Below are 13,273 nucleotides of genomic sequence, written 5' to 3'. Positions count from 1 at the left end.
TCGGTTAGGAATATAAATAAATGAATTTTAGAATTATTGATTGGTGTAAATAAAAGACAATTAATTTTTTCCTGACATTAACATTTGATATAGCCAACTTTTTCAGCTCTTTATAATTACTTGCCTTTCTCTAGCTGCTATTGTTAAATGATGAGCACACTGAGTGTTTTTAATCTTCGTGTAAGAAATTTGAAATTCAAATGTTACCCATTCTTGGAGAAGTATTCACCGGCTCTTCCCTATAGTTGATTATAATTGCTGGAGCTTGGCTTCTGGGGGTGATTAGTTATTGACAAAAGAAGCCTCCTTTTTCATTATAGGACTATTACAGTTAGGTTTTGAAAGAATGTAACTCCACTTCCATTTCATCAGACAGTGTTTAATATTTTTCAAATTCCTGGTGCCTAATGAAGCCCGTTATAGAAATGCACATGTCCGAACACGCAGAGATTTTGAGTATCTGTGTATTTTACATGGAACATCTACAGGTGAAAATGAGCCCTCCCATAATCATCCTAATTGTGATCATAGTACCTTAAATATTTATCTTCACTGTTTACATTCACAACTCCGGTTAGGATATTTCACGCTGAATGAGTTAGAAATGTTTTGGTAAATTTTAAACTGAGCAAGCATATTCCACTCGAGATCTTTCTTGAGAATGTGACCTCTATATTCAACTCTTTGCTAGAGCGTTCCACTTGCAATTATATAGGTATCTCCAATTTAATATGTTCAAAGATAAAACAACCCTTCAGGTCCTATTGCCCTCGTGTTAGAAACTGAAGAATTATCCTTAGTTTTTCCTTCCCTTCTGATGTGGTTTTTACCTTCTGGTTACTTTTAGAATATGTCTATATTTATCTATCCCACATTACTCTATTTTAGGCTATCATCTTATCTAGCATGGACAGTTTAAACAGAGTCCTAATAGTCGCCCTGCTTTCAGCTTAACCTCTACCAGTACAGCCATTCTCGGTCTTTTTAGACTTTTCAAAGACAGCATTGCTTTGGGGGCAAAGTCCCATATGCAAGGATCTCCTATGACATCCTGCTTATCTCTTCAAATTCACTTCTCTCTTTCGATTACTTCCTTCACACTCTGTAATACAGGTCCAGTCACAGCAACTGTCATTCAGTTTCTCCAATGCTCCCCTTCTGGTATTCACAAATGCCCTCCAGTGTGAGCTGTATTCTCAGCACACCTTATGGGCACTCAATATATAATGCTGAATAAGAATGTCACTTGGTAATTTACCAAATAATTGCTTCAATTTTCTGTTGAAATTTAATTTGTAGACCCTGATCTCAGTTCTTCATCCTTCATATTCTAGTATGGCTAGATCTCAAATTCTCATTCGTGTATATGTGTACAGTATATACTTAGGTACTTAAAACTTTACAAACTTTTATAATTTTAACTATTACTTTCAAGTTTCTTATTTAATTTAATATTCGCAACAAGTCTATGAGTTAAGTTGTACATTTGTGCTTAAGGCTATCTTAAAGTAGAAATAACTAAGGCTCAGATAGGTTATTTTGTATGCCTAGTAAGGGACAGAACTAGGACCTAAAAACAGGTCTTACCATATCAACTGTCATTTTCTTTATACTATGTATATATAGTGCCTTATGAGAGAGTCCTTCATATTACAAATACACACTTTAGTAATGTAAACCTGAAGCCTCCCTACATGGCAAAGTATTGGAAACTGCTTTACAAGCCGAAAATCTCAGAATTTGTCTGACACTGCTGATAGATAGTCTCTATTTATGTCAGTGGTTATGATACTTGAATCATCGTGTCATTTGAAGTCACTGAGTCTCTTTAAGATGTTTTTGTGATTATTTCAGTGATATGTTCAGGCTTCTGCTATGTCTGGGCCAGTGCATCTTGAATAAAGAATATAGGCTGTTTTGATTTTATCTTATTTCATATAAGAAAAGCATGACTTTAGAAAAAGGTATTTTTTTAATGGAATGCTTCTTAAAATATTGTCAGTCATCTTTGTTCCATCGGACATTGTGTCCTGCTTTAAGTACAGTAGTATTTCTAATGGAACAAGGCCATGTCTACACATATAGAAAAATAACGTGGAAAATGATTCTGAACCAATCTTTATCACAAATCGGATTCATCATATTTTTAAAAATAATTTTGTGACCCCAAGGAATGATCATCCTTTCTTTTTCTCAAACCAAAAATTTATTATGTAGGCAGATTGTACCTAATCATTTTACACATGGAAAGAAGTGTTTCTGACACTGTTTTATCACCATCTTGTGTCAAATCTAAGTAACTTTTAGTTTTGTGTTTGTAGCTGATAAGGATGTACATCAAAGAGTATCTTTTCATTTAAGTATTTCCCTATACTATAAATTATAAGTATATACGTGTTTCTATATGTACAGTATACTATATATTATATATATATAATATATCTTATATATTTCGGTTTGCTTTAATATCAAACACCCCTAAAAGATAGGCCACGTTTGCTCATATCATGAAAAAAATCTTATTGACTGGAAAATATTTTATTTTTAGAAAGTTTCAGTTGGTTTTATTGTTTAATGTTTTAACAAGTATAAGAAATTGTAAATAGTGCTTTAAGCCTAAAAAAAGAATAACAGTTAATTCATTTGTGTTCACCATTCAATAATGGTTGAAATCTATTTCTCTATTTTCAGACAGTATTGCCTTTCTTCTACTTTTATATTAGGAGTATTTATTTTTGGAATTTTATGGGAAAAGTAAATCTTAGTGTTTAATTTTTGTTTATTCGAATTTTTGTTATTTTACCATGTACTGAATGCCATGCTAATCTGTACATTTCTTCTTATAACCAGATGATTCATGCAAACTGACTTGCGAAAATGGAGGAAGATGCATTTTAAATGAGAAAGGTGATTTGAGGTGTCACTGTTGGCCTAGTTATTCTGGAGAGAGATGTGAAATCAACCACTGTAGCAACTACTGTCAAAATGGAGGAACTTGCGTGCCATCCGCTCTGGGTAAATAATTGAGTGGCATTATATATTCAAATCATGTGTAATTTTCCTTATATGTGAAAAATATACAGAAAATAATTTATGAATAGTATTCCTTGTGTCTTAATAACAAATGTATTAACAGAAATGAAATCTAATAATTCAACATAATCAGTGGCATTTGTTCTAAATTGTGTATATCAAAATTCAAGTCATGAAAATTAAAAATAATAATAATCATTATCTTGTATTGTGTGTACCATTGACAGGGCTCAGTGCTTATAGACATTCTGACTCTGGCGTAAAATGAGGCAAAATCAGTTTCACAAGCTTTATCTATTTGACTCCAAAATCTGTTTGTTTTTTTATTGAAGTTTGCCTAATGCTAAAACTCATATGTTATTCAAAATTAGATTTATTTTAAATATATACATACTATATCAGTGCATCTTATAGCATCATAATTTCCATCTAAAATCAACTACACTGTTGGTATTGCAATGTAGTATATTCAAAACATATTGCTTTGAAAATATCAGGTTACTACCTATTAGGATATACTTGAGATTCTTTTTAATTTGTGCTATCGCTATGCTTGCAAAAAGTGTTTTCTATAGCATATAAGTGAATATTAAAACATATTTTCCTACTGACTTCTATTAAATTTAAAATATGTTCCCATTGGAAAAAAATTAACCCTAATGCATAATAAAAATATAATTTTCAAATCCTAGTATTGGTGCAAAGAGGATTATGCAACTATTAGAGTGCAATCTATGCACATTTAATTCTCCTACAATAACTGCAGATTTAGGTAGTCAGATGGAAAGTCAATCCATATGATCTTCACATCCCCTACATGGTTAATTTCTGTCTTACTGGGATTTCTCACTGCTTCTATTGCCTAAGCAATTCTTCGAAGTATTTAGCATAATGCTAACTGAAAGAGCTACATGAAAAAGCACTTCCAATGGCGTTCAGAAGCAAGCTGTTTTCTGATTTGCATTCTCAGAGAAAAAGCATTACTATTTCTTTGATAGTTTGATAGTTTTATGCCTATAAATATTTTTGACTTATGATTAATTGGTAATTAAGATAATTATAACTACTCAATAGAATTCTGAAAAAATATTCAGCAGGTTGATTGAATTAAAGAAGGCACTAGGAGTCTTATACATGTATTCATTCTCCCTGAGGGGGAGCTAGTCCATAAAGTGTATTCCATTGCTGTAGGAAAAACTGTAGTAAAGAGACCTTCATTGAGTATGCAAATGAGAATCCATTGAATGTATGGTAAAAGGGTGTGACTTATAATTATATTTTAGCAACACACTTACCAGTTAGCTTTAGAGAAGAAGCTTTTCTTATGCAAATGAGTTGTTTACAGTTTTCTTATTTAATTGTTAATTTTCTCATGAAGATAATAAAAATCTTTGGGCTGTGACCAGATGAGTTTCTTATATTTATCTTTGGAAATATTTGAGCCAACTAAAGAGTTTGGCGCTCCAAACTATGACTACTTGTTCAACCTGCAGTGCATCCACAGGGACAAATCTCTGTGAAATGTTGAATTTCCTGTCCTGTTAATGGATCGTGAACTATATATAAATACAGCACAACTTTTAATGTTTCATTCGAATCATTTCTCCAGACCTTGCAGCATTCTTAAAATCCATAATATATCAGGTTTATCTATGCACCCAGAGTATTAGATCTTGATTTACATAGATAATATGTTCAGAAAAAATTATATTTCAAGTTAGTAATATAAATGAGTTGTCATATGAATTCAACTTGAGATATGGCTATGTAGCTTATTGTCCTACAGCATCTAATAATTAATAATAATATAATAGCTAATTAAGTCATTTACAAAGCATTTTTCAGTTTTAAAAAAGTGGTTTTATAAAACATTGTTTGGTATTATAGACTGAAGAACCTCATTATCTCCACACAAATGTTAATTTGTAAAATAAATCCCAGTGGGCAATTCACAGATTTATTCATTGTTGGTTTACTTACAGTTAAGCCTTTGGCAAATTCCTGTGTGGACACTATATAACTAGGGTTTGGGGCAGCCTTAATTAAAATTTATGTTTGTGACTGTTGTATAGAACTATAATAATTGAACAGAGGAAATGTCACCAGTTAATTAAAGGCACACATTTGAGAGGCATAATTATAATTTTGCATGTAGGAATAAGTTTTTCCTCATTCCTTAAGGTTTTTTGTAATAAAGAAAACTAAAAATAAAATATATGAGCTGTATCCATATAGGAAGGTACTACAAAATGGAATAGTTTAACATTGATTCTATCGACAAGAATCCATGTAGTTAATTTCTGTGCCCTGCTCATAGAAAGATACATTTAAGATAAAGTTTGCCTTGGCAAAGCAATAGAAAATAGAATAAAGCATTGAATTATTCAATCATTTTATTATAGAAGTGAGAATAATTTATGGAATTACTTTTTTCATCACAGATATATTAGGATATGTATGTAATAACATATACAATTAATCTTCACTTTTATGAATATTCTCTAACATATGTTCATACTGCGTGATATTTTCATTACTCTTGTTAGACTTTTAATGTTTATATCGAAATGAATCTGGGTTTTCTACACAGTTGTTTAGAGGAATGGAGCAAGAAATTTTGTAAATTTGGGACAACAGTCTCAAATACTTCCAACTCATAAAGTTTGGAATTATGCATAAAGGAGGGCAATTCTAATTTGGGAAGTCTGAGTACATGTAAAACTGGCTAGGTGAGGAGGTGATGGTGCAATTTTTATAATAGGCAATACATTCGTACTGAACTATTTAAACGAATTCAACAAGAAGACAGCAGAAGCTCTCTTTGTGGTGCTGTCACCACACCTGTGTACTTTGGCAGTGAAAGATTTTATTCCCAGAAATGAAGCTAGAGGAAAGAAGGCTCCATTGAAGAAAGAAAAAAAATCAAAATCTTCTCACTGCAATGGGAAGGGCCCTTATAATAGACAAGTAGATGGAGATAATTTTCTATCTCATTCATTCAAGATCTTTCCGTCCAGGCCACTGTCCCAAATATGATGGTAGCATATATGACTGCCATCAATTTTAATCAAATATGACTGTCCTAAAATGTTTGCTCAAAGGCATGTTAAGCTAAAAACTTTTGCGCACCCTTGAAACAGCATGAAACAGATGATGAAACATATATACTGATGTCTCTCAAGTCACATATGTGCCTGGGATGTTAACTACTTAATCAGCTAATTAACATCTTGATAAAGGGTGAATATGCATTTAAACAGTCCTTTGTTTTTCTTTCACTTTTTATTTAAATGATGGCTGTTTTTAATTTAAATTAAGCTTGATATCCCAGCTTCCTTAACATAGATATTGATTATATTTAGAAAGTACTAAAAGCTGGATGTTTGGTCCTATTTGCTTTTTAAGAATCCAAGAGAATAAGTTGAAAATATGAAATTGAAAACATAAAATAGTGCATATAATTTAACAAATAAGCAACATAGGAACATGTAGCTATGACAAATCAATAGAAAAAAATTTAAAAAATGAGCAAGTGGCAGAACCTGCACATATATGAACACAAACATGCACAAAAACAGAGAAAAAAGGGAAAAGAGTGAGGAGGAGCCCAGTCAGACACAGACGAAACCAGCATTCATAAATCACTACCAGAAGAAAATGTTCATGGTATAAGCCTTGCAGCAAGCAATTCTGAATTACTCAGCAAGAGTTTTAAAAAGTTTCAATGCCCTTTAACTAAATAATATCACTTTTAGAAACATATTCCAAAGATTACATAATAATAAAAAACAAAATATTTAGAAGTGAAAGTGTTCAATGTAGGTGTTGCTCATAATATAGAATTGGAGATAAAAAACCTGAATTCAAGTAGTTAATATATAAAATATAGCATACCTAAAAGATGAATGGTATACAATAAATGAAACTATAATTGAAAGCTATATAATAATAGAGAAAAATATTCACATTGTATTTTAAAGTTAAAAAGCACAAGAAAAAACCTGCTTATATAATATGAGCCCAATATAGAAAAAACGCATATGTTATAGGTCCTTCATTATACGTCTGTATTTTCTAAATGTTCCACCATGCTTTATTGTTAGAATCAGAAGTTAAAATAACAATAATAATAATTATTAGAAATTAAAATAACACTACTTATTATCATCATCAGGATCATGATGATTAATATATATTGGACCACTTACTAAGTGCCAGGCACTGTTCTTGGCCCTTGAATCTTCGTAACAAACCTATGAGAGAATGAAAGTTAGATTCTCTCTAATCGTGCTGTTGGCTTCACGAGTCAGTTACTGGTTTATTTGGACCATATGGTGAGAGCAATACTAAACTATTTAGTCTTATAGCTCTCTAGGCTAGTGTCAGAAGGCTTGAGTTGTCTTACTTGTATTCACAGAAAAGACAAAAATGTTTCAGTCTCATTTCCACAATGCTGGCTGAAAATGAACCTTCCATAAGTATAAATAGATTGTGACCTATAATTTGAAACATGTCAGAATATATTAAGTAGTACCTGGGAGGAAGCTCGATAAAACTCACAGTTCTTTCTTTTGTTTGTCAGGCTTTGCTGAATAGTTCTCTGCAATCTTGGTGGTACTTAAGACAACCTGACAGCTATAGTCAACTTGCTAAAATTATGTATAAATGGGCACTCACTTTCAGTCCAGGAAAACATTATAGTAAGTGGAAAAGTAGAATGTCAAATCTCTTTATCAAAAAGACTAGCAATTTTTTAAGGCATTCAAAACTTTTATTACTTGAATCTCAGTTAGAAGTGAAGGCAAATTTCACAAAGGAGAGTAGTGTTGGAGGTTAGAGGTCAGGAGATAGGCTTTCTGATTGCAATCCATTAATAACTGAATGATGCTATGGTGATTTGTCTCTCCGCTTATTTTTTTTTTTTTTAAGAACTTTTATTGAGATACAGTTAGCAGGCAATAAACAGCATATATTTAGAGTGTACAATTTGGTATCCCAATCTTCCAGTTCATTCCCCCCAACCCTCCCCGCTTTCCCCACTTGGTGTCCATATGTTTGTTCTCTACATCTGTGTCTCTATTTCTGCCTTGCATTTCCTCTTTCATAGTTGTTAGCATTTGCCTTATGTACTGAGATGCTCCTATGTTGGGTGCATAGATATTTATAATTGTTATCTCCTCTTCTTGAATGGATCCCTTGATCTTTATGTAATGTCCTTTCTTGTCTCTTGTAACATTTTTTATTTTAGTCTATTTTATCTGAGTATCAGTACTCCAGCTTTCTTTTGATTTTCATTTGCATGGAATATCTTTTGCCATCCCCTCACTTTCAGTCTGTATGTGTCCCTAGGTCTGAAGTGGGTCTCTTGGAGACAGCATATATATGGGTCTTGTTTTCGTATCCATTCAGCCAGTCTGTGTCTATTGGTTGGGGCATTTAGTCCATTTACATTCAAGGTAATTATCATTATGTATGTACCTATTACCATTTTCTTAATTGTTTTGTTTTTGTTTCTGTAGGTCCTTTTCTTCTCTTAACTTTCCCACTTAGAGAAGTTCCTTTAGCATTTGTTGTAGGGCTGGTTTGGTGGTGCTGAATTCTCTTAGCTGTTGCTTGTCTGTAAAGCTTTTGGTTTCTCCGTCAAATCTGAATGAGATCCTTGCTGGGTAGAGTATTCTTGGTTGTAGTTTCTTCCCTTTCATCACTTGAAATATATCATGCCACTCCCTTCAAGCTTGCAGAGTTTCTGCTGAGAAATCATCTGTTAACCTGATGGGAGTTCCCTTGTATGTCATTTGTTGTTTTTCCCTTGTTGCTTTTAATAACTTTTCTCTGTCTTTAATTTTTGTCAGTTTGACTACTATATGTCTTGGAGTGTTTCTCCTTGGGTTTATCTTGCCTGGGACTCTCTGCACTTCCTTGACTTGGGTAGCTATTTCCTTTCCCATGTTAGGGAAGTTTTCAACTATAATCTCTTCCAATATTTTCTCGGGTCCTTTCTCTCTCCCTTCTCCTTCTGGGACCCCTATAATGCAAATGTTGGTGCGTTTAACATTGTCCCAGAGGCCTCTTAGGCTGTCTTCAGTTCTTTTCATTCTTTTTTCCTTATTCTTTTCCGCATCAGTGATTATCACCATTCTGTCTTCCACATCACTTATTCGCCTTTCTGCCTCAGTTAATCTACTATTGGTTCCTTCTAGTGTATTTTTCATTTCAATTATTGTGTTGCATACCTCTGTTTGTTTGCTCTTTAATTCTTCTAGGTCTTTGGTAAACTTTTCGATCTTTGCATCCAGTCTTTTTTCAAAGTCCTGGATCATCTTCACCATCAGTATTCTGAATTCTTTTTCTGTAAGAGTGCCTATCTTCACTTCATTTCGTTGTTTTTCTGGGGTTTTATCCTGTCCCTTCATCTGGTACAAAGTCCTCTGCTTTTTCATCTTCTCTATCTTTCTGTGGCTGTGGTTTTCAGTTCCACAAGACAAAATACTGCTGATACTGCTTGATACTGCTGTCTGCTCTCTTGTGGAGGAAGCTATCTAGGAGGCTCATGAGTGCTTCCTGATGGGAGGGACTGATGGTGGGTAGGGCTGGGTGGGTGGAGCTCAGTAAGACTGTAATCTGCTTGTCTGCCAATGGGTGGGGCTGTGTTCCCACCCTGGTGGTTGTTTGGCCTGAGGCTACCTAGCACTGGCGCCTACAGGCTCTTTGGTGGGGCTAATGGTGGACTCTGGGAGGGCTCATGCCGATGAGCACTTCCCAGAACCCCTGCCACCAGTGTCCCCATCTCCTTGGTGAGCCACAGCTGTGCCCCACCTCTGCAGGCAATCCTCCAACACCAGCAGGGAGGTCTGGTTCAGTCTTCTATGGGGTCACTGCTCCTTCTCCCTGAGTCCTGGTGAGCACACATTTTTGTGTGCCCTCCAAGAGTGGAGTGTCTCTTTCCCCCAGTCCTGTGGAGGTCCTGCAATCAAATGGTGCTGGCTTTCAAAGTCTGATTCTCTGGGGATTCCTCCTCCTGTTGCTGGACTCCCAGGTTGGGAAGCCTGACGTGAGGCTCAGTACCCTCACTTTACTGGGTGGACTTCTGCAGTATAAGTGTTCTCCAGCTTGTGAGTCACCCACCCAGCATTTATGGGATTTGATTTTAACGCGATTGCGCCCCTCCTACCGTCTCATTGCAGCTTCTCCTTCGTCTCTGGATGTAGGGTGTTTTTTTTTTTGGTGAGTTCCAGTGTCTTTCTGTCCCGATGATTGTTTAGCATTTATTTGTAATTCCGGTGCTCTTGCAAGAGAGAGTGAGCACACGTCCTCCTACTCTGCCATCTTGATCCTCTCAGCTTATTATTTTATTCTGTAGGAAGGAACAAGAATGTAGCTTTTGTCCAAATAGTAAAGATGCTGTGACCAGAGAGTATGTAACTTTTAGATAGTAATTTCAGAGAAGAGCATTAAATGTAAATGTGTATAAGTGTGCTCTAGTTTAAATGTCAATTAAATGCTTTTATTACTTAGACTCAGTGTGTGTGTCAGACTATTTGAACTAAATAATGACTTTATACATAGAAGACTGGTTACGTATTAAATGTTAAAACCAGGGACAAACATTTATAAGCAGAAGACCAAGTTAAACAGGGTAAGCAACACGGTTCACATAGAAAAATGAGTATGAATTCAAATAAACTGCTTAAAAGGAGAACCAATCAATGATGTTCACTAGCAGATATCTACTGCTCAGAAATAATAAGTATAGTTATGGTCTCCTAAGAAATGCACATGTAATTACTTTTGCTAGCATTCCTTCATCACAATCAACCACATATTTTTTATTAAGTTTATTTTTAATTGTATTTTTTATTGAAGTATAGTTAATTTACAGTGTTATGTTAGTTTCAGGTGAACAACAAAGTGATTCAGTTATATACATATTCTTTTTCAGATTCTTTTCTCTTATAGGTTACTATAAAATATTGAGTAAACCGTGGATATTCAAGTGTTGTGTTTAGATAGAAAAAAGGGTTCTAATTTATTTGTCCAATATGGAACAGAGAGGTTATTTTGTCTGCTAAACTCATGCAATGTCAATTAAATCAAACTGATGAGTAGCATTTTTATAATCAGCTTAAAAGTGTTTATTAAATAAACCTAGATTTAAAGACACAGTAGTACATCAGGTTATTGAAAAATGCCAACAACATATACCTAAGTAACATTCAAATGAAAATATATGCTTTTGAGACATGTGTTGATTGATACATTACTTGACTAAAACCTACCCAGCAAATTTTACTCTAAAATTATTAGCGAGTATGTAGTAATTGCTATACTGAATATGCATTCAATAATTATAACATTTTGAAAACTTTATAAACATAATCATTGTCATATTTATTATAATGACTGCTCTAATTGAATGCTTAATTCAAATGCCAAGGATTCTCGTAAATTCCTTAATTATATTGTTTTATTTAATTTAAAACGCTAGGTGGCATTTTTTAGATGTAAGCTAGTGTGATTAAGTAAGAAAACTAACATCTGAGAACCTAGATTATGTCAAAGTCAGTTCTCTAAGACATTATCTATTATCACTGAAAATCATTAGTATTGTCTGCCCAAATCAGAGAACTTTTTGTGAGTATATAACTAAAGATAACATATAAAGATTCATTTATCTAGATGAAAAATTATAACCATGTCATATAAATTCAGTGCTAATTTAACAGGGACAAGCGATTAATCTTATCCACATAATTACTTATTTATATAATAGAAAATATTTCTTTGTTGTGATGTATTTTAAAATATGCTATTTTGAGTTGATATATATAGACTACCTATAGGCATGTTTTGTTCAAAAGAATGAATACAGAAAAAATGTACATCAGGATTCCATATGGAGTTTCTTAACAAAGGCCAGTGTATTCAGTCAAGTTTAAATAATAACCTAAATTGATAATTTGTTTAATAACAATCCTAAGAGTGATAATAATGTCAATACTACTGTTACTAATAAAGGTACCAGTTATTGAGTACTTGCTATGTGGCAGGCATTGTGCCAAGGGTTTTTCCAGCACATGGTAGGCATTGCTATCACCGTTTTACAGATTGAGATACAGAATGAGATCCAGTGAGGAAATCTAAGTTTTCCAAAGCCACACAAATAAATATCTAACAAGGTTTCTTTCTTAGGTCTACCTGATACAGAAAAAAAAAAAAAACAAGTAAGTTAACTTTGTACCGACTTTATTAATTACTATTAATTATTCTTATGAAATACTTTAGAATCAACCCTTTTTACTAAGACCTTGAGTTTGGTACATAAGGGCCATGCAAGAACAATGAAATTTAGAGAACTCTGTGAGATTCCAAGACACTTCCATTTTTTCTTCTATGCATTATAATCTTCAGTTGTGCTAATGGATATTACTTAATAATATTTACCATTGACTATAGATGTTAGTGATTGTAGTTATATATTTACCATATTTGACATCAGCTATTTCTGGTTACCTAGTTAAATTCCAAGAGTTTATTATTAATTTATGTTGCATGTTGAAAATTTGCTGCAACAGTTTATAAGATATAAGCTTCCACTTATCTATAAACAGAAGCAATACAACTACATTAACCTCCACTTATTATATGCACACATCTAGCAAGGCACTTTGTTAATGTGTAGAGTGAAACTGAATATGGCACTGGGAGAGCCTTCAGTCTAGTGAAATCATGTGTGCCACTGAGGACAATGTTTATGAGAGGAATTTTCTCTCTTGGGGAGTCATGGGAGGAGTAGATGAACGTATTGAACAGCCAGAGATATCCACACAGGGACATAAAACAGGGAGTGAAAATGAAGGTCTGAAATTTATTTATGAAGGAGAATGGGCCCAGAGTCAAAAAATCGAGACCAAGACATTCAGATAGAGAGAGTATTACTGAAGCCATGAAACTGGATAATATCACCAGAAAGAAGTTTGGACAAACATTTTTTGATAGACAGAAAGAAAACATAAAGGCAATTATAAAAGAACAGTCAGAAAAGAAGATAGGGAAATCAACAATGCTAGTGTCTTAGAAGCCAAGTGGAGGTAAAATTTTCAAGTGTAGGTATTAATAAATGTAGAATTAGGAGAAAATTTGAGGAGGAGAATGAGGAGAAATCAGTGGATTTAGAGATTAAGAGATTAGAGGTAAGCTTTGCAGCAACACCAACATTAACTTCTCCATTCCTAATCTTTTC

General features: G+C 33.6%; 1 protein-coding gene across 1 annotated transcript in view; it reads left to right on the top strand.

The window, feature by feature from the left end:
- LRP1B (LDL receptor related protein 1B) overlaps nucleotides 1-13,273 on the top strand; it is a 1,778,947-nt gene that overhangs the window by 1,702,253 nt on the left and 63,421 nt on the right. Inside the window, exon 83 of the mRNA XM_057745031.1 lies at nucleotides 2,851-3,015. Coding sequence (XP_057601014.1) covers nucleotides 2,851-3,015 — 165 coding nt within the window. The remainder of the gene's footprint in view (nucleotides 1-2,850; nucleotides 3,016-13,273) is intronic.

The sequence above is a fragment of the Hippopotamus amphibius genome, chromosome 8 (assembly GCF_030028045.1).
Source record: "Hippopotamus amphibius kiboko isolate mHipAmp2 chromosome 8, mHipAmp2.hap2, whole genome shotgun sequence".
NCBI classification, from domain to species: domain Eukaryota; kingdom Metazoa; phylum Chordata; class Mammalia; order Artiodactyla; family Hippopotamidae; genus Hippopotamus; species Hippopotamus amphibius.
This window is presented reverse-complemented; position numbering and strand designations above follow the sequence as displayed.